Below are 25,637 nucleotides of genomic sequence, written 5' to 3'. Positions count from 1 at the left end.
TCTTTTTCCTTCCTCTTCTATAGATCTCAGACGAGCAATTACACCCTTTCCTAAACTCTAGACTAGATCACGACGGCACGCCACTATATGGAGCACGAACCTCTGCTCAGAATAGAGACGAGTTGAAGGCTGTGGCCTCTGAAAAAAATGAGGGATTTTGGCTGCCGGCAAAATTGCATATTTAACACCAAATGTAGGGCAGTTCTGAATTATTCAAGGATGCATTTGTAAACGGTCCAAGTTGTTTTTAATTTTAATATACATCCATGTCGTCTGGACTCCTGTCAGTTGTGGGCGACTGGAGCAGCAGGATCTCTTGAGAGCTGCTAAGTGGGATCAGATCCAGTATTCTTCATCCTTCATTAATCTTCCAAGAGTTTTTCTTTTTTTTTCTTTCTAAATATATTTTCCCCTGGAGATGAGTTTCACATTATGGAAATGTTGCTTTTATTAGAAAACTAAATTAACTAATAAAACACAACATGTAGTTACTGTAATCATAATTTTCAGGGAGATTATTTCAAAAGCACAAGTGTTTTTATTTTTGCATTTTAATAATCATGTTAAATATTTCTTATATAAAAAAATGCTTACTTGTATTTGAGAGGATGTTGGAACTAAAATGCGGCCCATCTTTGTTCTGTCATCCAACATGTCAAACCCTGCCCCTCCATATGCCCCATAAACACGCTCCACATCTTTTCCCCTCACTGATTTATGAGCAGCCAATCAATTTCAATTTCTATTTGCCATTGACCCTGTCTCGTGAGAGGACACAACAACAATGGTCTTGAGCCCATGTAGACATTGAATAACGTGTGCTAACCCCTCCTCACCTTACCTTGCTCTGGGCAGTTTGGAGGACAAAAGGAGACCTTGTTTCTTTTTGCTTGGCCAAATCTATATAATCTGATTAGCCTTGTGTAGTTGCTTGCTGTCCTCTTTCCTTCCTTTCTCCAACGTTTTATTCTGTCAGCCCATGTCCCTGCCTGGCTCTCTGTTCTGTGAGTGTTCCCTCCACAGATAATGCCATCAGTGTTTTTTAATGCCATTACGCTTCGCTTCAGAGACTTGGTGAATCACCTTGTCTTGCAAAGAGCTTCAGACATCTCACACCAACACATCATGCACACACATTGTCCACAAGTCTCTTTTCTCTCCCACCCTCTGTAGCCCTCGCATGTTTACAGGGACTCATGAATTGTTTATCTTGTGCAAAACTTGTGACCCATGGGGGTATCACACATATAGGGTTGTGTGGTTGGATGGGATGTGAAGAAACCTCTCAGGTATCCTCAGTTCGTCAGCATCACTGAGCTCAAAAGATGAGAAAATTTGCTGCGAGACTGTGAGACCGTATACACAAGGTTAGGCAGCAGTGAACCATAAAGAATTAATGGCGTCTGTAGAAGTTGAACAGGAGACGTGCTGCAGTACAACACCTCACTCTCCTGTTTTTCCAGAGGTTAGGCTACTGCCTTGTGATTGATTCTGAACAAAAGACAATGGGATGTGGACTCAGTTTTATATCAGTGCATGCAATATACACACCCCCAAACTGAGATATCAATGAGCGATAACTCATTGATATCACAGAGACACTATATTTGCGATGTATTTTGCAGCTCTAATCTACAAATGAATAAATCCAACAATATTATGTGTGTTATTGTGGATTCCAATTAGTTGAATTTCACTATTTTGCATGTGTTATGATGATGTGGATATTAAGTAAATCTATACTAATACTGTTTATTAGCATTGAAATGTGCAGCATGAATGTTTTCTTAAATATGAATAACTTATTACAAGCCATAGCTGCTAATTTCTTTGTTTAAGTTTACTATTGAATGGAAGAATTAAGATTGAGTATCATGCCACATCACTATTTTGGTTTTGTAGCTGTTTCATACAAGACTCTTTGGTGTGAAATGGAGACGTCTGCTGCTGATGGTTTCATAGCGGGAAGAAGTTGTAAAGGGAGTAGCAGAAAGTTTTTAAAGGATAATGTTTGTTTATCCATTTGGAATGTTTTAACACTCACAGATCTAAATCTTGGTGACCTTTTTAAGCTTTTTGAATATCAGTGTTTTTCAGATCCTTCACCAATTTGTAGCGCAACTCCATTTGCTAGTCGTCACTATGACACATGGCTTCCAAAAGGTTTATGGACACCCTTTGGCTCCTGTTTGTCTGCCTCATTTACAAAATGCCTCTAAGAAACGCTTTTGCTTTTACCTTTTGACTAAAGATAAATGGGATGTTAGCTCTGAATGTGTGTAGTGCTTTTCTAATCCTACCCACCATTCAAAGTGCTTCTACACTACAAGCAGTATTCATCCAGCCTCGGTCATAAATGTGCATCCATTATTGTGATGATATGAAGATTGGTAGGCAACTTGGGGTTCAACGCCTTGCCTAACTGCAAATCGACATGTGTTGGGCAGAAGCTCACAACTGTCCAATTGCAAGATGATTACTCTTCCCACTGAGTCACTGCTGCCCATGAGAGTCGCATTGGCTCTTCTCCAGACGTTCTTGCCTTGTTCTGATAGTTTTAGATTTCCAGCACCAATGTTATGATTTCTAGCCATAACTTTGTCTGTAGCACCAGCTTGGAAAAATGAAAGTCTTACCTTTTATCATGAAATTTATATTGAAATATTCATTTTGACCTACCTTAATGTTCAACATGTTCCATTTCTTATCAGTTTAATATCAAGTTGCCACAAATGTTTTACATATTTTACTTGTGGTAAAACACCTGTAGTAATGTAAATGTCACCACTTTAAAATATTTTAGATGATTTCACGTACCACATTACATTTTGCATTATGAAACTAAAGTATTAATCTATAGATTCTCTTTTCTCCTCCTTGTTGTTTTGTTTTTACAGTTGAAAAATGTGAATAACATTTCTGCTGCCTGCCCAGTGAGCTGCGTGCACTCTTAGAGGGGGCTTCTGTTTCCACTCTTTTGAAGCCACAGGCAGTAAATCGGCTCCGAATCACTATGAGAAACCAGACCTCCTTTGTCCGTGGAGAAACAATCTGCTGTGTTGTTTTGCCATTGTCTGGCCAACAATGGTTTTTCTGTGTGTTCTCTGTGCACACGTACACACACACTCCACCCCCTCTTCATTGTCACGTGGAGGACATTTTGGCTTTGGGGAGTAAATATTTTTGGAAGACAAAATAACGACAGGCAAACCAAAAAAAATCCTTGTGCAATGAGAGACATCTCCTCTAACTTAATCATATTTCTGTTTCCTCTTACCAATTCTATTAAATTGCTTTTGAAGTCTTTCTGTAACTTTGATTAATCAACTTTTGTCAAGGTCTTGTCTCTTTGACTATCAGAGGAATTACATGATCTTGTTTAATTTTACTCCTTATTCAAGAATAACCTGGTTTGCATGAGAAGTGAGTAATTTATTCTACTCATTTCCATGGCTCGAATCTTATTTGCCATCCTTGGATTCTCTCCTCCAAGCGAGATGACTCACTGATTCATCAGGTGATGGTTGTGTTTGATGAAGTGCATCTGGTCCAACCTTAAATTAGTTCGATTTAGCCCAGCCCTGCCTTCCGAATCATTAAGCTCAGCGAGTTTGCCAGAAGCATGTGACTGCACTTGCACCCTTTTTCCGTCCTCAGCCGTGTCGTGCTCAGCGAAGCCGAGAATAGGATGTGACAGGCCTGTGGGGTTAACTCAGTCAGTGGTACGCTCATCTCCTCTAAAACTCAAATCTGTGCAGTCCAGCCACCCCTCTCCATATTTTCATTACCGTCTCTCATCTACTTCTTCCTCTGCCTTCATGCTCTAACTTGCTTGCATTACCTGACCAGAAGATGTACTTATGAGATGGCATGAACTCCTTGTGTAGCTTTTGCTCTGTTTGAAACCAGGATGGAGGTTGATATACTACTTTATCTACTGTACTCTGTTAGTATTTTTCAAACACCAATTATTCACAGCTCACTAAGAAACCTACAGAAGACACAAAGATAAAAATTTTAAAACCTGATGGACTGAAGGTATTTCAAACGGTGGTTTAGAAACTAAATGTGTAATGTAATCCAGTGGTGTGGCCTAGTAACATGATGCAAAAAATTAGGACAAAACAAATATTTAGCTTTTTCTGTTTTTCCCGGTTTTCTTTTTTTTGTCTAAAATCCACTTCAGACGAGCAATATTTTTAGATTGGTTCAAAAACTGTAAAAAAAAAAAAAAAAATGCATTTTGCAATTTGCTCTATTTTAGACCAGCACCCCCATCAGTCATACACATTGCCTCTGAAAAGTATTCACACCCCTTTTTTCACATTTTCATGTATTTGATTGGGATTTTATGTAGTACATAATTGTGAAAGGAAAAGAATGAATACTATTAATATTTTTTACAAATAAGTCTGAAAAATCAGACATCTATTTGTATTCACTCGCTTTATTCCAGTGCATCAAATTCCCTTCAGAAGTTATCCTGGGTGCAAAGTGCTGTATATCAATACAGTATTTCAGCGGGTCCTAATTGGTTTGTCAGAGAACATTTGATCAGAAACAGCATCATGAAGACCAACGAATGCAACGCCCTATTTAGGTAGGAAGTCATAATAAAGCAGAGTAAGGTAATAAAATATTTTAATCTTTAATAATCTCATAGTATGATTCAATGAAACATTTAAAAATAGTCTGAAACCAATGGAAGCCTATCCAGGCACAGCCATCCACTTAAACTCAAAGGCAGGAAAAGCATTTTAACTGGAGGAAATCCACAGCTTGTTTGTTTTGAGTTTGAGAACATTGTCATTTGTGCACTCCACAAATGTATTTTTTTATAAAATTGTAAGAGAACGCAAGCCATTAGTGGAAGGAATCCAATAAAAGTCCTACTTTTGTATTTTTGTCACCAGAAACCCAGTCAATAACATCCATGCTAGTTTGATTCTAGCCATAAAATATTGCAGCCATACTTCAATGTATTATGCCAGTTGGTACAAAGGTTTTCTAAGGAAACCCAGTCAGTTGGATTGAGTCACTGAGTTTGTAGCAATCCATCCCCCTGGACAAGCATGTAGCAACAGTCACAGCAACAAGTCACAATATCAACTTTCCTGCAATCTCTCATAAGGACTATGCACAAATTACCCATTGTGAAATATGGTGGGGGTGGCAGTATCATGGTTTGGGAATTATTTTCCTAAACAGAAGATGGAATGTGGTCAGAATTGATGGGAGGATGAGATAAACGTTTTATAGCTTAGAACTTAGTTGAGACTTAGCTGAGCATCCAGCAGGATAACGGTCCTAAGCTTACAATGGAGGGATTTCAATCAAAGCATGTTTATGCAATAAAAATGGCTAATCCAAGTGCATTGCTTTTTGAGTTGTTTGGTCATGTAAAATTAAGATAAAGTACATTCAATTATGTTGTACGAACTTAATAGAATGCAGAAAACATGGATTAGTTTGTAAGACATCTTTTTTCTGTGATCCCATTTTGGTTCATTTATATATATTCCTGCTATTTAATCAACAAGTTACACGTTGTTCCAGTTTTAGAGAGCAATAGAATGTTCTGACTCTGTGGTTGACATCCACCAGTAAATAGTCTTTAAGTTTTAAGTTGCTAGTCTTTGATTAGTACTTTTGTTTTTAGGTCTGGGGGATTATGGCACTCTTGGCACAAGAGGTTGTGCATTCTTCTTAACCCTGCTTCAACTGCTCACAAACCTCCGTTCATTATTCTTATAGGCCTTTGTATACAGACTGAATCCTGTTAGGATAAGACGGAGAGAGTTATCTGAGCTTGACTCCCTTCTTTTTGGCTGGCCCTCGCTGGACGAGGGCCCTGATGGAAAGGAGAGGAGATGAACGGAGCATTTCTGCCACTGGGTTTTGTTCTAGCCACAGTTTTGTGGTGTTTTCTCCCATTCGAATGAGCCAAACTCCTTGTGTTACCATAATCCCTTCTCTCTTTCCTGCCATATCGAAACACACACATACACACACGCCTGACAGCTGTGTTTGGTTAGGTAAATGCCTGTGGCGACCCCCCCTTTCCCTTCTCCACCCACAATCCCACTCTCCAGCTCCTTTTTTAGATTCACCCTTCAGCCCCCCTGCCCCAGCTTCCTACTGTTACAGAGTGCACCGCAACCTACCAGATGCCCAGCTTGAGAAGACACAGTTCTGCTGTGAAAGACATGCCCAACTCTCCCAGGGCCCCTTAAGATGGCCAGTATGGATCAGTAACAAGCAGCTTTTTACTTTACTTTGTCCTCTGGGGAGATTAGGCTCTAATGTTAGAGCTAGAATATGCTTTTTAGCACATCAGCTTGCCTGCAGTAATAAAACTGCCCACTGCATTAAAGCACGAAGCACCTGGTTCCTGCTGGAGAAATTATGAGAGGTCAGCAGTATACTGCCTCGCTTCCATGTTTTAGCATTTGCACTCCGTACTAGAGCAAAAATGACTTACTTTAATCAAAACTCTCTGTGGATGTTAGGGGAAGCTGGTCAAACCCTGGCACCTCTTATTAGGTCCGAGGTCTCCGCTGACATTTGAGATATTTAATTGGGGTTGTATGGTGGTGGGGGGTTTGTGCATGCTCTGCTCAAAGACAGGTTGAAGTGCGAGGTCAGTGACAGCACTCTTCCTGCTCGCCATGCCACCCCAGCTGCCCCCGAGATAATTGGCGTTGCTCTGAAACGTGCAGCCCTTCATGTAGGCCTTAAACCCACGGTCGTCAGGTCTGAGGCCAAGTTTCACTCAGGCTCCTTCACTGTTGTGTGGGCAGCAATACCACCTAGACAGAGTCAACACCACTGCCTGTGACTTGATACATTCCTCATATTCCAGCAGGGTGGGTTTGAGGTGCCTCTATGTTCAATGGTTCAGCTCCAGGTTGGCAAAAGGTTGTGTCTGTCCACTAACAACACTGTATGCGCTTTCAACCTCAAGCTGCACTGTCCCCTGCACTCATTCTTCATCCTGTTCTCATTCTCTCTACAGAGCAAAGGCCTGCAAAACTCAAAGACCTATGTAACCTATTTCTGTCAGTGTGACAGAACAGAGTCATGTGCGTGCCCTTTCTGTCAGTGCTGTAAAGCTTTACTTTTCCTGGTTTGAGGATGTAAAATCTCGGCATAATTCTTACTACTGGTGCTCCAGAAGTAAGAATGGAGCACCAGTGCACCTGGTGCTAAAGGCACCAGATATGCTAAAGATATGCCTTTAGCAGATGTGCTAAAGTTCTGGTTCTTAGGTTCTTATCCTTTTCAAAGTTTCAAAACCACTGAAAGTCTGTACTGTTCCTATAGTTTACAATAGGCCTTTGACTAATATTTACCTATATTATATAGATACTATCTATAACTTAGTAGCATCACTACTACTGTTACATGACCAAGCAAATACCACATGGTAGACCCCCTAAAACATGTCCCCAGCAGCACCAGGGTAGAAAAAAAACATTGATTGTTATATCTGTCCAGTTTTCTCTCATCAGGCCGATACAATATGTGATGAAATGACTAACATTGACTGATACCGTTGTTAATGACGTAACATGCATTAATGGTTTAAAGCCCACCTAGTGAAAGTGCTACCACTCTGAATTATTGGTCATTTACCTGGAAAAAAAGCTACGGCATTTATGAACAACTGTCATAATGTAGCAACTAAAGGACCACTTTGGTTGTATAAAGGTAATACTGTGTTAAAAGAATGACCTGCATACTTGTAAAGCAGCTATACCAGGCGAGCTATACCAGTGAAGAACCGTGCAAAATGACACAGATTCGCAGATTAGGATTCTAAGATGATTACTGATCTAAAGTGTTTGTAAATTTCAGTTTCTTATTGAGAACTTTAAGATGTGAAAACAGCATTGAAAAGTTTTTTTTGTTTGTTTTTTTCTAGCCTTCCTTCCGTGAGCACTTGTTAAATTTTATTAGAAGCCGAAGTGAAGACATGCCAGTGTGTGAAAGAGGACAGTCATAGGAGTTTGTTTTACAAATCAAAAAAAAAATAAATTAGACCTGATTTTGTTTTTACTTTGTTTTGTTTTGTACTACTGATACAGCATTCTACACTGTGAATGAACACCAGAAATGTAAAGTATACAGTTTTTATTTGAAAAGCTTCCCGCACCTCTAAGTTTTTTTTCCTACTTCATTTAGCACTTCACGGATACTAATAATAACATTGCATTTCTTTCCTCTTTCCATCATTCTCAGGAGAGCCAGCATGACCAAGTTGAGCTTATAATGGTGCGTCCACTGATCGAGAAAAAAGATCTGATTTTTGTATTTCTGACCAGGTCAGGGCCAACTGAGGGAAAAATCGTCCAATTCTAGTAAATTTCATTATAATAAACCGGCTAACTTCGGCTTGCTAAGTTGGCATCAGTGGGATACCATGCTGTTAAAACTAAAAATAACTGTATTATGCTAAACAGCTCTATTTTAAATGTTTATACAAATGATTCTGTGAACCTGGTATTTTTACTCAGGGTTTAGTAATTCCCTTCCTTAAAACTTTTTGTTTGAAAACAACCACCGTGACTCTACAGTATCTGATTAGAGCGCTTCTGGCTTTACGGTTACAACAGAATCATTGTTGGGTTTGTGGATAGAACAAAGATACGATGGGGGGGAGGTAGCAGGAAAAGCAGCGGTAGCAGCTTGAAACGAGCCACACTATGGGGGGAAAAAAAGCGGTAGTGACCATGTGTGCCTTGGCTGAGGAGTTAACGCCAGCTCCCCTGTGGGGCCTGAGCACTCGCCTTGGACTAACAGACTGTATTTTAAACTTAAATGGCCAACAAAATGCCAGACGGGGCTCACCACACTTCCTTCCAGACACTCAAGGTCAACAGGAGAGCTACACAGAAAAGCAATGCATTTCTAACTCCAGCCTGGCAGCCCCGTGCTGCCAGCCTTACAGAACAGATGTGGCTTCTTCTTTAGCAATAAGCCCCTGTGATAAACAGACTACAAAAATTTTCATCTGGCAGTCTTGGGTTTAAATAGGCTTTGTTTGGTGTAATGCTGTCGTCTGCTGCATTTCCTTACTTTAAAAAGTGATCCCTGAACTCCAGATGAGACGTGTCCATGCTTGTTTGCTATTGAAGCTACAGGGTTTTGTTCAGGAGAGAAAATGTTAAGAATTTGCACCACACCCCACTCAGGGTTTTATTAAGCTGCTCACATGCAACACTTTGGGGCAAACTGCTAATTTCCTTTTTTTTTTTTTGCTGGAAGTATTTGTAGATGCAAAAGCAATGCTTCTGTTTCCTCATAAATATTGCATTAATAAAACACTGCTCTGTGTTCACCATATTTGTGTGTGTATGTGTTTGATGGGCCAGTGTTCTTTGCAAGGCAGCCAAAGCAATAATCTTGGGAGCCACTCGTGTTTACTCGGCTCCTGAATAGAGGTTGTTATCAGCCCCGGTCACGTTGCATGTTCTCATTCACATTCACTCAGATACACTTGCGCATAGACATGTGCTCACTTGCACACGGGAAAAAAAAAAACAAGGAGCCACTTTTCGAACCCTCCACAAGCGCACACACAAAAAATGCTTTTCCCTGAGTGGTCCTGTAGAAGGGCACGCCTTTGTCAGCAGATGTCAGGACGCAGGTGTGTGTTCCTACGCCTCTCGCTTCACTCGTTTCATCCTCTTCTCCAGAGGCTGCCCATTTGTCTGTGGCCCTGTTTCATTTCGGCCCGCTCCTGCCTCCCCGCCCATCCCACCCTGAGGAGAAGACTCCAGAGAGCCTGTTGTGTTACAGGGGAAAGGAGTCAAAAATCAAACCCCCTCCAACATGGACTTGATGCTGCTGCAGTGCACCAGCTGATCCTTTAAAATTAGATTAAAAAAGCCTTGGCTCTGTAAGTTCCTGGTAAACAATCTCAAACAAGATTGTATGTTGGTCTTGCTATTACCTCTGTATGCGCTGATCTTTTTTTTTTGGCCAATTTCTAATCACCGATGTTTGTAAAAATCTATCGTTTAGGTTCCAATTATCTTTAATAGCCATAATTAACAAGAAAACTGTCCTGCTAATTGGATCTTTCATAAATGCATTATTCATGTTGAATCATCTTAACAAATGTTGCTATCAAAATAAAATAATTATCTATTTTATCTAATAGCTTGCTAACTTTATTGATCTCAAAATCTAAAAAGACACCATATTATGGCGTACACTGTTTTTGTAGAAGATCTCACATTTACTGTTTTTAAGATTGAACAATCACCACTTCATTCAACAGAACTATACGGGAGCCCTAATAAGCTTTTATGTCAACAGTCATTAATTATCTATATTAGGACCAGAAGTGATTTCGCACAGAACGAGAGAGGGTGGTTGTTATTACACAGAGTTTTGCCTTAATCTTCCATATTAAAGGTGATGCTTTAAGCTGTCTAACACTTTGTTGGTGCTTTGCTCAGATTGTTGTATGACCAACCGTTTTCCCTGGCTGTGGAATAAACACCTTTACTCTACCTGTCAGATTTCCAAAAGACTCTAATTATTTCATAATTCAGCGTTGCTGTGGCTCTGAGGAAAAAAATAGTCTCTTTGTAATTGGAAAATTTTTAAATTTCCAATTCCATATGCCCTTGGGCAAAGCACTTTAATCAAGTTGCCCATTGATCTGTGTATCATGTATGTGTGTGGACTTTGTGGGTCATTCTGTAAGAACACTTTAAATGGTTATGACTAGAAAGCTGATAAACCAGTTAACCACAATATTCTAACTAATAGAGTTGGACTAATCATAGGAATCACACAGAGCAATAGTCAGCTTGCTGTTATTTACTTGACTTCTATTTTGTGGCAAACTGAATGAGCAGCCATCATGCCTCTTAAATTAAGTTTCCTTTTTCAAGAAGTTTGCCATGTAATTCTGTCTGCGTTTTAGCAGCTCTCTGATATTGAAAATAGTCAACTTCAAATCTTCCCTCAGTAACAAATACTAAAGAGAGTTGGTATTGTTACTCAGTTATGCTTATCATTTACAGAGCAGAAAGATCGGACTTGTTTTATCTTTTCTAAGTATTATAGACTTTTAACTGATCTCAGTTTTCTAAAAATGAATTAAAGGAAAACGTACCTGTGCCACACAGCAGAATCGAAAGCCAGCTTTTGCTTGATTTGAGGGAAAACGATGAATAAAACCCAAGTTAGTGAGGTTTTTACTCAAATGTCCTCAACATTGTAAAATCAACTGGAAGTTTTGAAACAATTCAGTCTGACAAAGCGTGAACGTTTTATAAGTCTTAAGGAAGAGAGTTTATATTGTGCTGGAAATTTAATTAAAACAATTATATTTCCAAGGGAGTGGTTTTTTTAATCTTGTTACAGGATGATCAAGCCTTTAAAAGCAGTAAATTTCTTGGATGTCATTGGCAGTTTAGCACCCTCAGCATTTTTGAAAAGCTTAATACCATCAGGAGACGACTGGTAAAATTCGCAACCACACACATCTTCACATTTTACTTCCTAGGTCTACTCACAGTGCAAAAAGATGTAATATTTGGCTGAGCCTTTCTATATTGCCTCTCTCACCACCAGTACTTCCCTCAGAACGCCTCATTGCGGCCGTTAATGACTTCTGCAGTGTAACCATTTAGGGAGTGCTAAGGAAGAATGAGTGTAGTATTTATCAACCCGCGCAATAGGAGGGCTTGAATCTGGATGCTCAGGTGCACTCTTCCATGTGCCTGCATGCACTGTTCAGTAGTTCTCTCCTTAAAGCGTTTTAACATTCAAAAGTTTAAATTTAAGAAGCTCATTAAAGCAGTACGGAAGTACAAGTTGAGGCGCAGATCGCTAGGCAACGGGCCTGCCAGTGTGGGTAAATGACCGACAACTATGTTGAGAGCCGAGGACGGGGGCCAGACAGACATGAAGGCCTTCTCATAACAGCCGTTGACAGTGTCTGAAAGTAGCCTCGAGGCATTCATCCCGCAACCCCCCTCCACACACTCCTTCTGCCGTCGCTTTACTTTTGCTCCCATTCAGGCCTGCAATCTGACAACAAAGAGAGAGATGTTTAGCAGGCAGGTCTTTGCCGGTTTACTCCTCCTGTCTACTGAAGCGAAGAAGCAAAAGACGCTCTGTTTGTCTCTTCTGTTCGTCATCTCTCATTTCTCCTCCTTCGCACTCCTCCTACCCCCACCAACCAACCACCTCCTCCATCCACCTTTCCCTCATTTATCTATCTGCCCTGCGGGGGTGAGAGAGGGACGCTGGTGTTTTACAAAGCTAGTTTAGCTGTAACAGTGGATGGGCTGCTTTTTGTCAACAGCACTGAAAGCTTCAAATATTTCCACCAACAGGAAAAAATGCATTCCAGTAGCGTTTATTATGGGTCAAAGTACGGTGTTTGGGCTTAAAAAGGATGTACCATCTGATCCATCATCTGCTTAATCGTTTTATAGGCAACTTTAGAAATTAGAAAGCCATTTTAGATTTATAGCCTATTAAGTCTCTAATCCTGAAATCTCCTATGAGGGGAAAGCTTACATGATTGTCTCCTATCCAGCTAGTATTTGGAAAGGGCTGTCAGTCCAACTCTGTTTTATTATTTTATTTTTTACAACCACAGAACCTTCATCCTGTCAAGTTTTCTGTCTCTGAAAATGTAGAGAAAGGATAATAAGGCGAGATGATTTGGAGAAGTCCCGGTGAGTCATTGCCAAGTGACAGGCACAGACAGACAGGCTGCAGGGAAGCAAGCACTGCTTTGTGGACAGACTTTTTGTCTTGCCCACAATTGATTGGGCAACCTCAGGGAAATGGATCCTACTAATATGGAATGTAGTTTATCATCATGCTCTGCTTTTTCTTAAATTGGACAGAGGCGATGAATTAATTCCATAAAAACTGATGCTCTGTAAAAGGTCGATCTTATGTGTGGAAAGTTATTGCGACATAAACAAGGTGATTTTTAAATTGATCATATTTTGCTCTCTTCTAGAAATTATTATTTTGTTGCATGTTGCTCTACACAATCTGAGGGTTGCTTAAGGTGAAATTCCTCAGTGATTCTGTGGTTCTAAAGTGAAACTGAAAATTTTTGTTTCCAGTGCATTTCCAAATGGTTTAAACCTCCATGAGCTTATTCACATTTTGTCTAGTTACGATCTCAAACTTCAATCTATTTTATTAGGATTTTACTACTATTAGATTTTAGATTTTACTACTATTAGATTTTAGATTTTACTACTATTAGGATTCTACTATGAAATCTAAACCTTCTGGACAGTGCGCGGCCACAGACCTTAACACAATGCACCATAGTATGTGGTGCCATAACCACAAATAAAAATGATGAGGGTGAAGTGAACGGAGAACGAGTATGACAACTCGAGGAAATTGTTAATAAAAGACAAAAGGTCACTTGACGTCACTTTCTTGGCAGTATTTTGGATATTTTAAACAAAAATCTAATCAATAATGATCAAAATTGACTGATGGGAAATGCTTATATAAGATACCTTTTTCAGCCTTATTGGGCAGGCCTCGTTTCTTGTTATTCCATAATCTATCTTCATCTTCAGATGTTTAATTTGTTTATTAGGTGACTTGACAATTGCTTGCCACTCTTTCCAGATGTTTGGAAATTTAAAAACATGAAATTTAAAACCTTTTTCCTTCACCCTCTTAAATGTGCTGCTTAATTCTATGTCTATCATGCACAAAACATTTATTGGTAGGTATTTTACTGCAACATGGTAAATGCGAAAAAGTTCACACGGTATGATTACTTTCACAAAGCACAGTTGCCTATTCTTTAGCTTTTGCATCTAGTTAGATCTACAGTCTATATGCGGTATGGGTCCAGCTGTTATCCTGGAGATACACCTTCTACGTAGCCAGTGGGGAGCATTGCAGAGGGTGGTTAACACGTACGCCTGTAAATAATTTGTATTCCATTAAAGTTTAAAACAAGTCGAGGCAGCCATGCATATTTATCCCCCCCATACCCTCTCAGCAGAAATTGAAAGCTGGTAAAATATTGAATTACCGAGAGAACAGACTGGGACGCAACAGTCATAATAGTTCACACCTTAGCTGCAGCGTCTTGGTGTTTCCTTTCCAACATTTCTCTTTTGAGAGAGAAGCAATGAAGCGCTGCCGGTTGTATGTCTGCATCGGCTGCGGGCCAGAAAAACGGCAGAAATTTGTTACATGGAAATTGTGAGCTGTCATTAGCCGAGCATATGGCAGGTGTTTATTATGAAAGATTGAGGCCCTTGGTGGAGAGTTTATGTTACATGATGGGAGCTTATTATCATTTGCAGCAAAAAAAAAAGTCTTGCGTCGGCAGAAAAGTTGGATTCCGTCTGTTATTTTCCATCGATTTTGTTCGACTGCTGCAACAGCCTGTGACAATGAAATGGATCTAGAAGAGAGAAACAGAGGGAAGGAAAATTGGGAAATGCCAGAGCTGTAGTCTCATAGCAGCTGGAGAGAGAAAGTTTGTTTATTTATTTATTTTTAGGCAAATTCGTCTTTCATTTATTGATAGCATGCAGCAGCATTTTAAAGATAAACCTGCTAAGCTGTAGGTTTATCTTGGTGTTCTGAATCAGTTGGAACCCATAAGATGCAGTGAAATACTGTCAGTTTCCCAAACTGCATTTAACCGGGTTAAACAGCACCACGAAGCAGTTTAAACGCCCTGCAGTCGCATCAGAAAGCATAAGGCTTTCCTGCTAACTGCTCCCTGCCACAAATCACCCCCTATCAGTTCTCTGGAAGCACACAGTAAAGCAGCAAGCTTTGGCTCGTAGCTGTAGGGCTTAAACACAAACGGACTCTATGCTTTTATTAAATTTAATCCGTTATACCCCAAGCTGGCGCTGCTTCACGTGATTCTCTGGCTCATTTTCAGCTATTGTGTTTAAAATTGTATATCAGAAATCACCCAAGGCTACACCAGCGTCTTGTTTTTTTTTTCCTTTTTTTTCCCCCCCTTTCATCTTTCTCTGGATTCAGAAACTGATTTCAGAGCAAATTAAAAAACTATCCTTTGACATGGTGACTGTTTCCACAATTCATGTGTTAGCCTTTACCTTTCAAAGTCGTTCGTTCTTTCACCACCTGACCCTTTTTATCCATGTTTTTCCTTCCCAGAGCTTTCCATCGGATGAAGGGTGGCCGTTCGCCAAGTACCTGGGAGCGTGTGGGCGCATGGTAGCTGTCAACTACGTGGGCGAGGAGCTGTGGAGCTTCTACAATGCGCCGTGGGAGAAGAGGGTTGACCTGGCGCGGCAGCTGATGGACATTGCCGAGCAGCTCACCAACAATGACTTTGACTTTGCCCTGTACCTGCTGGATGTCAGTTTTGATAACTTTGCAGTCGGCCCTCGGGACGGAAAAGTCATCATAGTCGATGCTGAAAACGTCCTGGTAGCAGACAAAAGACAGATAAAGCAAGGTGAGGGTCATTGTCTAATCGTTTATCACATAGCTGCTTCCATTTCTTTTTTTTCTTCTTTTTTTTCCGTATTTGACTAGCTATCAAAATGCACCTCTGGTAGAGATGTGTAAAAAGAAAAGGAAGGAAGTTACTTTTCTTTGCTCTTTTTTTTTTTAAAAAAAAGCTGGTAATTTTATTACATTTGATCTTGGGGATGGAAAAAATAGTTTGTAAACATATAAAGTGAAAAAAAATAATTTTGATTTGTGACATTTCAGTATTTAGCCTAGATTTTTCTTCAAAGTCTCCTGGTATTTCTAAGAACTATTTTCAGGGGTTTTGGAAGAGAAATGTATCCACAGCATGTTAGATCCTCCACCATACTTAAGAGTTGGAATATAAACATATTAAGGTGATGATCTACTTTTATGTATTCAATCCCAGTTTAAACGTGGCTCTGCGACATCTGCCAAATGTCACATTAATACATGAGAGAAACCAGGCGCTATAGATTACTAATAAGCTTCTAGAAATCTTGTCTACTTGAAAAAGTAAATCAGAATTTTGAAGAAAAAATTTAAAATAAATTAATTTTAAAAGGATTATTAAATGATTTTGTGAAACAATAATTTCTTTGCATGAAAATCTGTTATACCTCCAGAGAAAAATTTAAAAGGTTACATTTTTCTCAGTACGACATTGAGCGTTTGCAATTAGACTAATTTCCTTTAAGGCTTTTTATACAACTTTTGACAAGGGTGTTTTTAAATAGGATATTTTTCCAGCTCTTCACTGGAGAAACACAGTTTGCAAACTGTTTGCTTTTACTTCATGTAATTTGCACAAATTGACATTTTCAAAGTGAAATTGCTGATTTCGTCCATAACCGTACTCCTCGTCCATCTCTCTTGTTCATCACAGTTCCTCAGAAGCTTGAACATGACATGAGGCATTGACCATAGTTTCAATTCCTCAAAAAAGAGATTTGAATGAGCAAGCACTGAATGTTTTAGGAATGGCCTCTTGAGACTTTAGGCTAGATTTGCATATGCTGGAAGTCTCCTCTCTTCTAAGAATATATCTAGGCAACACCCCCACTCCCTCTAACACATGCGTCCCCATCAAAGCAAAGATTGTTCGGATAACGAGCCATCTCTGCTGCCCTAGATTTTTGCCTCGCGGATAAAAAGAAGCCTATAACAAGGTCCAGGAAAGCTATACATCACACCCTGAGTGCTGCTGCTCGCCCCCCTTCAGTCTTCCTTCCAGCGGCCACTTCAGAGAGAGCGACGGCCACCTCGTCCGACACTTAGATTTGTCCCCTTGTGCTGAAATCCTATTAAAGTGATAAACTATTGTGTTGCTAGATGTTGAGGCTTCACTGTGACGAATATGAGATATTGCTTGTAAGTGAAAGGGAGTGTGCATTTCCTTTTTCTTTTTTTTATATACTCATAATAGAAGCATTGTGATAAATTTATCCTGGGATAAAGCGGCATTTTACCAAATTACAAGCTTCAACTCCAGGGAACCACAAAGTAATGCAGAACGTGTGAAGGAACTCCAACATCCCTGCCATTTTTCGCTTGAATTTCTGCTTCATTTCTGCATGATTATGCTTATGTGTGTTCAGTATTTGCCTTCCTCAGAAGTGTGTATATTTATCTTTGTTGCCAAGAGCTGCAATTTTCCAGCCTGTCACCGAAGCCCTTTGCCAGTCCTGGAGCACAATCCAGGTTGATACTCCCTTTGTCTGGCCCGACACATTTAGAGCCTGACAACTCAAGCTGCTTACCCCTGGCCTTTCAGAGCTTAAGCCTCAAGTTTATTTGCTTCCTTCATGTTTGTGTGCCTGGATCTGTTTGTGTGTGTGTGTGTGCCAAAGCGCTGCAACGCAGCAGGAAGAAGAGGGGGATCATGGTGGTAATGAGCATTACTAGGTCACGGCCGTGTGGTGAACAGCAGTAGGAAACAGGCGCGGCAACTTCCCAAGGCTCTGGGAACAGAGAAGCCAATCCCTACAATTAGTGCCTGAGCTGGGAAAGCATGCTGAAGCGTGTGACTCCAGAGTCATCGGTCCAAACTGAAACCAATCGATTTGTAAATCAAACACGCAGAAAGCAACGTGCCAATCCACCCTCTTATTAGAATCATCCATATGGATGCAGGGGGTTCCGGAGACGGGGAGCTGTGCCCTTTTTGTCTGCACAGTTCAGTGATGCGAAAGGAGCGATTTCCCCATGATTGAGCTCATGGTGTCACTGCCTGGCTTGACAACACTCGTGTTACTCATTTTCCTCTTTCTCCTTTACACAGTCTCCCAAATATGCACTTGCTTTTCCTCTCACACTTGTCTCTGTTCCCAATATCCAACTTTCTCTTCTGAACTCAACAGTAAGTCTATGTTAACGAGGTCTCAGGCCATGCCTTCAAAGTTTGTTCAACCTTGTGAAGGTAGAGGTGTGAGAGGAATGCACACAGGTACAATCTGAGCTCTTTAACATGGAAGATACCAGATTCATGAGACACACAGGGCTAGATGGTCTTACCTCACCTGATTCTACTGCTGATTTGAATAGAAAATGATTTAGTTTGCTTTGTAAATTTGCCCAGACCTGCAGGTAGAAAGAAACTAAGGTAAATGTCTTACATAAAGCATTCATTGCCCTTAAACTAATGTGCTTTAACATATTTTTATGAACATCTCATGTAATAAACTAACACAAAAGCATACAATTGAAATACTGTTCGTTTTTTTAAACTAATGCAAATTTATAAGGCTGGTCTGGATTTGTATCCCCACTAACAAAGCAACATGGTGCCGCCACCACCTTGTTTCATAATGGGAATGGTGTGATTTGTAGTGTCGGCATTCCACCTCAAATACTGTTTTGTATGAAGACTTAAATTACCTTGTCACCTTTTTTTCACATGTTTGCCATATCTCCTGCCTCTGGAAACAGCGCTTCTTATGATGTTCTCTGAACACTGGTTTTCTTCTTGCTATTTTTCCATACAGGACAACATTTTTGTCTACACAATTAAAAGTTGCCCTGAGCTGTGGATCTTAGTAACTCCATCTTGTTAGCATTTTGCAAAGAAGGAAGTTGCGTTCACGTCTTCTTGTCTTCAATAGTCATTGGTGCAGCATCACCACATGTGAGGGGTTTGGGATTTTTCAAAGGGTTTGGTTCATTTGACATAGTGCAATGTGAAATCGAGCCACACCAGCTAAAAATTTAACTAATGTTACAATTTTGGTCCCCAGTCAAACAGAATCTACTGGACTATCAGATGTGAAAACACCCTTATATAAAATACAATGCAAAACATGTAGTCATAAAAAAGAAAAAAAAGCATTTGGGAGCCATAGGCTGCTTCCCTGCCCCAGCTAATTGCTACGCAGGTAGTCACTGAAGACACTTTTTTGTTTGTTTTGTTTTTTAGCTTTTATTTGGGGGCATCTGAAAAACCCTTTAGCTGCCATGATGCCATTGGTGTCCTCATAGAGCTATTGACTTACATGGAAGCACTGGAGTGATGGTTAGTCTAAATAAAAATGCATGCCACACTTTTGGGATTTGAATTCATTTTTATTTTTCCCTCATTTTCCTTCCTCTTCAGGTATGCATTACAGTCTGCATATGGCACAAAATCTCAATAAAGGGCATTTAAATTTGAAAATGAATCCTGACAAAATGTGAAAAGGTGCTCTTGTAAGGCACTATATACTCCACTCATAACGTCCTTTTTGCTTTTTCCTGAGACTGAAAATAGTTTATGTGTCCTTGAGTATGTCTTTCTCGGCCCTATTTTTTTCTTCTGAGGTTTTTCTAACCGGTGTGTGCGCGGGGGGCACAATTTTGTGAGAAGAGCAGAACACTCTCCCGATGCCATCTGTCAATCAGCGCTGAGGTTTGACGCATGACTGGCTCTGAAGCATTAATTGCTTCTCACCTCACCTCCCTGCATTTTCATGTACATCTTTATATGCGCCGGTGCGCAGATATATCCATCTTCATCACCCACACTGATTGAGGTTGATGTGTCTCGCCTTTTTTGGGGGGTGGGCCCCACAGTGAGGCCCCCCTCTTCTCACTAACAGGCCAGTTCTGGATGTTTGATTGAGTTGTTCTGATGAGCCAGAGGAGATGTGCATTATAGTGCCTGATGCACTGATTATATGTTTGCATCCTCTGGGTCCCCTCCAGTCTACCAACAGTGTTATTGATCTGCTTTTAATGCGCAAACCAATAGCTCTCTCATCATTCCAGGTTTTATTTTTTTATTTTTTTTATTGCCTCCCTTCTTTCCTAACCCAATCCTCTAAAGAGAATGAAAAAGGAAAATAAAATGAGCAGGGGAAAGAATTTTATTTGCTCTGTAAATCAAGTAAAAGGGTTCATTTCTGTCAAATAAAACTGTAGATGGTTGTTCGGCTGTGAGCCCTTAAACAAAAGGGCTTCTCTCAATGGCTGGAGACTTCTTAGAGATTCTTTGGTTTTTTAATGTTTATAAAAATTGTGGGGGCTATTTAAATACTCAATAGTTACATAAATATAAATGACAAAGAACAAAGTCTCCAACTACGAGAGGGGTGTGTGTAACTTCTGTTCAACATTTTTAGTTTTGTTGTTTACCCTTTTTTTTTTTTTTTAAATCATTAACATTTTCTAAAACATGGAGCCAACAAGGAGCCAAGAAAGCCCCAGTCTTAAACCTGCAAAATCCAAAGATTTGAATTTTGAAAAATGTTAATGTAACATTTTTTTTTGTTTTTTAATCAATTTTTAGTGTTTTTTTTAGCGAACTCTGTTTTGACAATGGTTATAAGCAACCTTATATTTGCAATTTACATAGTTAGAATTTGTAACTATCACCCGTGTATTTGTCAATGATAAAGATTTACGGTGAGATATCCAACCAGCAAATTTGAAACCTTAAAGTGAAAACATTTCTCACCATTCTCTCTACTCTTATTAGTCAACACACAGTACAAGTCATAAGAGCCAAAGAACTCTGTTGTTTAAAGAAAATCCCAATATTTTTCTGATCGGTGTATACACCATACATAATCATTACCAAATCATGCTTACAACGCCACATTTTGTTGCATTGGTTAGGATGCAGTTACCGAGTGAAGACATTCAAAGTTGAAATTTTCAGTATTATCAGGGTGTTTTAAAACTTACTACAAGAAGCAAAAGCAGAGGTTGTGGCATATTATATAAAAGAAATGTGTTTTCCATTCACTGAGGCTGCAAGAGAGCAAGGCTTTCATAAGATAACAGGGTCACTCAACAGGGAGGGAAAAGGTGCTTTGGTTTATTATTTTAAAACATGTCATGTTCATGCTTTAATGCATAGTGGATTGTGAAATGCTGGCAGCTTTTTGAATGCTAGTTTATAATGCTAGTTATGCTAGTAGCTAATATAATATGCTAAGCAAATTTAAAATGTTTTGTTTTTTACTTCCGTTTTTAAATATTTAAACACTGTTTTGCGGTGACATCTCCCTTACCCGGGGTAAGCTATAATTAATGACCACTTGCAGGAGAATGCTTAAAAATTGTATTTTTTATATCTGACACAAAATGGTTTGTTGAAAGAAATTAGAAACCTAAAATTGGTCTTGGCAGAACAAAGCCTTACAAGAACTAAAGAAAAAAAATGAACCCAAAGCTTCCTTCTAACTCTGGGGGAAAAAATCTGATGTTGTCAACTTTATACATAAAGCAGATCTAAATTTAAAACAAAAGGTCAATAGTTCTTAAGTTGTACCAATGAGCAAACCAACTAAATGAAATGCAAACATAGTAAATAAAATTATGCAATTCACAATGTTTACTATTACTATTATGAATTGCATAAGTAATCAAACAAAGTCTAATTCTTTTAAATGAAAAGCCAAAAAGAAAAAAGAAGTATTAACTAAAGATTTAAGTGATTCTATATCAGTGTAGAACAGTATTAAACTAGATGTTTCACCCACTGCAAAGGTGATTTTAAAAAAAGTAATATAAACATTTTTGTGTCCACCTGCAGACAAGCCGGAGAACTACGACGTGTGGTATGAGAGCCGCTTCGAGGAGTGCGACAGGGAGGCCTGCCTTTCTTTCTCCAAGGAGGCCCTCTGTTCCCGGGTCACTGTGGACCACAACTATTATGCCGTGTGCCAGAACTTACTGTCGCAGTACGCCACGTGGCGGGGAACCACCGGCGGCCTCCTTCACGACCCGCCCGCTCACATAGCCAAAGATGGACAACTTGAGGCTTTGTTGGACGAGTGCACCAAACCTAAAAAGCGCTACGGCCGCTTTCAGGCGGCCAAGGAACTGCGTGAATACCTCACACGGTTATCTGCCGCGTCCTCCTCTGCCATGGCAAGGTAATGCATGGGGTCGGCATTAGCCCGACGCTTTGAGACATGATTTTGTACTCTTTATCGCTGGACTCGAGCTATCGGTTCTTGTTCATGATGTCATTTGCTCCCTTTGCTCATTGGAGCAAGAAAAAGGTGTTCAAATCAACTTTGTTAAAGCCCTAGCTTTTACCTTGACTTTTCTGCTTTGTTTAAGAGGATTGTGGCACTGCAAAAAAAAACAAAAAAAAAAACTACCTGAGCCAAGAGAGCGAGGTTACGGGGTTAACCTGTCGGCTCTCAGGGTGGGCTACCACCTCTGGAGCAGAAATAAGGAAGGGCTCCGGTAAGCGCATCCGTCATTGGAGCCAGGCTAACGCAAACCAACAGTAACCAAGCAACAGCAGCAGTAACATCACACAGCCCAGATGATGATTATTTTCCTTTTTATGCCTCAGTTTCTTCTTTTTTTTCATACCATTAAAAACCTTAACATCTGTTTTAGTCATACTTCTCAGTTTTATTTCATTTCTAGAAGGGGTGATTCTGTTTTGCAGAGCTGAATTGTAGTAATTTGAGCCATGGTTATTTTTTGCTGTGTTGTGGCTCTTTATTTTCTGTAGCAATGCTGCCTGGAAGGTGGAAGTAGCATGAATCACCTGCTGCAGGATGGCAGGAAAGGCCAAGGGAGAAGAGGTAAAAAAAAAAAAAGAAAAGAAAAAAGAAGAAAAAAAAGTGGGTTAGAAAGTTTTGGATTTCAGAGGACATATAATACAAAAAAACTTGACAGCTACTCTTTATGTACAGGTACATCTCAGTGATCATCAGAAATAATCAAAAAGTTGATTTATTTCAGTAATACAGTTTAAAAAGGTAAATGTGTATATGTATTCATAACACACAGGGTAAAATCTTTCAAGTGTCCATTTCTTTTAAATTTAATTATTATGGCTTGTAGCTGATTAAAATTCAAAATATATTTTTTCTGATTATTAAATTAGACTGAAAATATATAATCATGTATGACTCACTTGCGTCACACATCTCAATAAAGCTCTTTACTGAAAAAGTGACTTAAGACGTAGTCTGTGACTATAAATGACTCTTGAATAGTCTTTCCTTCACAGTTCCTTTGTTTCCCCTAAACCTTTTTTTTCCATCCACTAAACTTTCCATTCCATTTATGTGCTTGGTAACGGCACTCTATAAATAGCCAGTTTTTTTAGCAATGCCTTTTTGAGGCTTACCCAACGCAAAGTGTTTGTTTAAAAACAAAACAAAAACAAATGCTGCTTATTGGTCTTACATTAGGACTGCAAGCGTTTGGAAAAGCATGCAGCATTAGTAGCATTTTGGTGAATATTGCAATAACAGTCGGACTTACAATATACAAAAACAATATGACTTGCAAGTCTGAGACATACTGTGAAGCCCTATTTCAGGTAGCATTGAAATTTAAAAAAAATTGTAATAGATTAGTTTTCTTTAGCTATAAGCCATAATGATCTAAATGAACTCAAATAAGTGGTCGAATTATAAACTGTGTAAAGATTCCTTAATTGCCTTTAATTGAATTACTGAAAGAAACCAACTTTTCGATGATATTCAAATTTATTGAGATGCACCTTTTTTGTTGTTGTTTTCCAATCATTCAGGTTTCAGGATTGTGGCAATCATTTTGTTTTTTTGTGTGGATTATTATTTTCTGTTTACTAGGAATCAAAAATGGCGAGACAGCTGCTCATAGGAAAAGGAAGGCGATAATTGAACTGTGGCAAGTCCGTTAATGCAGATGTGCCGATACCAAAGAGGCTACTGGTAGTAAGAGAAAACACCTTTCCTAACGCTTGGTCCACATTGAAGAACCGATTGAGTACTGATATTCTTTCTCCTAAACAATGATCAGCCATAGCTGTTTTGAACGATCCCTTTTACTTCGTCGGCCTCCAGCAGAATTGATAAATGATTTGTTGAACACTTTTCCTTCCATCAGTGTCATAAAACCACTTAATTTAAAAGAGAAAATGAAGTGATTCTGAAAGAACCAGAACACATGATTAATCCCCATTCTGTTTTCCCTTCTTTGTCTTGATTTGATGAATGAATTCTATTGTCAGAGTCCTCCAAGTGCTGCTCGATGCAATAACCTCTGTCAGGTCAGTGGTATAAGAAAAGGGAATGAAGATATCTTTAAAATTACTTTCTTGTTCCAGAAACGGCTTCCAGACCTGCACTTTCTAAATTTCGCAGCCCAGAAATCTCTGCGTTAAATATTTAAACGCTCTTCACCACTTAGAGGTTGGGGATGATTTTACACTCAGTGGACCAACAAATTAAAAGCATAATCACAAATACTGGCTCATTTTGCTCTTGGTTTATAGGATGCATTACTCAGCATAACTTGGTTTAAAAAGGAGAAGAAAAATCTGCCTCGAAGTCCCATTCGTTTTTTGTTGGGTTTTTTTGTAAGTTTTGATATCATGAGTAAGATCCTAAAATACCCAGTGGAGGTTTGTTTAATGCAGACCATAAAAAGTTGGGATAATATTCAAATGAATGCTTCATTTGATGAAACTGATATGACTCTTGCCAGCTAGGAAAAGCAATAAAGACAAGTTTGGCTTACGGATTTGTTTTTTTTTTCTCTCTCTCTTTTGTTTCAACTCCATCATTTGTTGTGACAGCTATGTTTGTTTACCCATGTGTCGGATCTATTTAACTATGGAGGACGTTGAACCTAGAGGGATTTGTTCATGCGTAACTAACTGTCCACTTTTGTACTGTAATTTTCTTTTAAGTATTATATCAGCGTTGTCTGATTTTTCCTGTGCCTTTCATTCAAAAGTTGTATTTACAACTTTTAGTGGATTTAAATATTAAAATAAATGAAGATATATATATAAATATATATATATATATATATATAGATATAAATATACTCATGCTCTGTGTGGACTCTTCTTGATTCTGTGTTTCTTTTGTTCTGTTTTTTTTTTTTGTTGGCTCCAGTTTGGTTGCTTTAAAAAAAAAAAAAAAAAAAAAATCTGATTCACTGCAGCACAGCTGGATATCGATGTTTGCCAAGTCTTTTTTAGTTATCCTTTGTTTTGATCTTTTATATCTTCATCTTCCCTCAAATTAAAAGCCCAGGCTTCCTTTTGCTGTGCTCTCCACTGAACTAAGATGTGTCTTTCTCTTTTATCCAGTTTTATTGTTTTTATTTAATATCTTTACACAAAGATTACTTTAAATATTAATATGGTGGCTTTTCAGAGAAGCTTTCCTCTTACACACTTCAATTTGGTCACATAGATAGTAAAATAGCCCTTTTTTTATTGTGCAAGTACAGTTTCCACAGAAAGATTTCTCCTCACACATATAGTGAGGCCCAGAATTATTCACACCCCCAGCAGATTTAATAAAAAATTATTTTAATGCAATCAAGAGGATTGTTTCTGGTGAATATATCTCGAAAGATAACAATATAAACGGAGTATGCAATCAACACCTTCATATAACTGAAGACCAGGATGTTTGTGCTGGTATCTTTACATTTTATTCTTGGTGATGAGCTTCAAATCTTTAAAGTTGGAAGCCCTATTTGCTATTACTTGGTTTAGCTCCCTCCATTAATTATCTGTCAGATTCAAGTTGGGACTCTGGCTGGGTGTCTTCAGAAACGTTAATACTCGAAACATGTTGGTACAAGGAAAAAATTAAAAGATTATCAACAAACCTTACTCTGCCAGCGGTATGAATAATTTTGGACTGGACATGCTTTATGTTTACAAATTAAGTGTCACACCAAAACTGTTGTATTCAATAGTG

General features: G+C 39.1%; 1 protein-coding gene across 1 annotated transcript in view; it reads left to right on the top strand.

Moving 5' to 3' along the window:
• Positions 1-23,266, top strand: part of dipk2ab (divergent protein kinase domain 2Ab) — a 36,889-nt gene extending 13,623 nt beyond the window's left edge. The window contains exons 3-4 of the mRNA XM_032551374.1: positions 15,163-15,466; positions 21,494-23,266. Of these exons, the coding sequence (XP_032407265.1) occupies positions 15,163-15,466; positions 21,494-21,840 (651 nt within the window). The 3' untranslated portion in view covers positions 21,841-23,266. The remainder of the gene's footprint in view (positions 1-15,162; positions 15,467-21,493) is intronic.
• The last annotated feature ends 2,371 nt before the right edge of the window (positions 23,267-25,637 follow it).

The sequence above is a fragment of the Xiphophorus hellerii genome, chromosome 21 (assembly GCF_003331165.1).
Source record: "Xiphophorus hellerii strain 12219 chromosome 21, Xiphophorus_hellerii-4.1, whole genome shotgun sequence".
In the NCBI taxonomy this organism is placed as follows: domain Eukaryota; kingdom Metazoa; phylum Chordata; class Actinopteri; order Cyprinodontiformes; family Poeciliidae; genus Xiphophorus; species Xiphophorus hellerii.
This window is presented reverse-complemented; position numbering and strand designations above follow the sequence as displayed.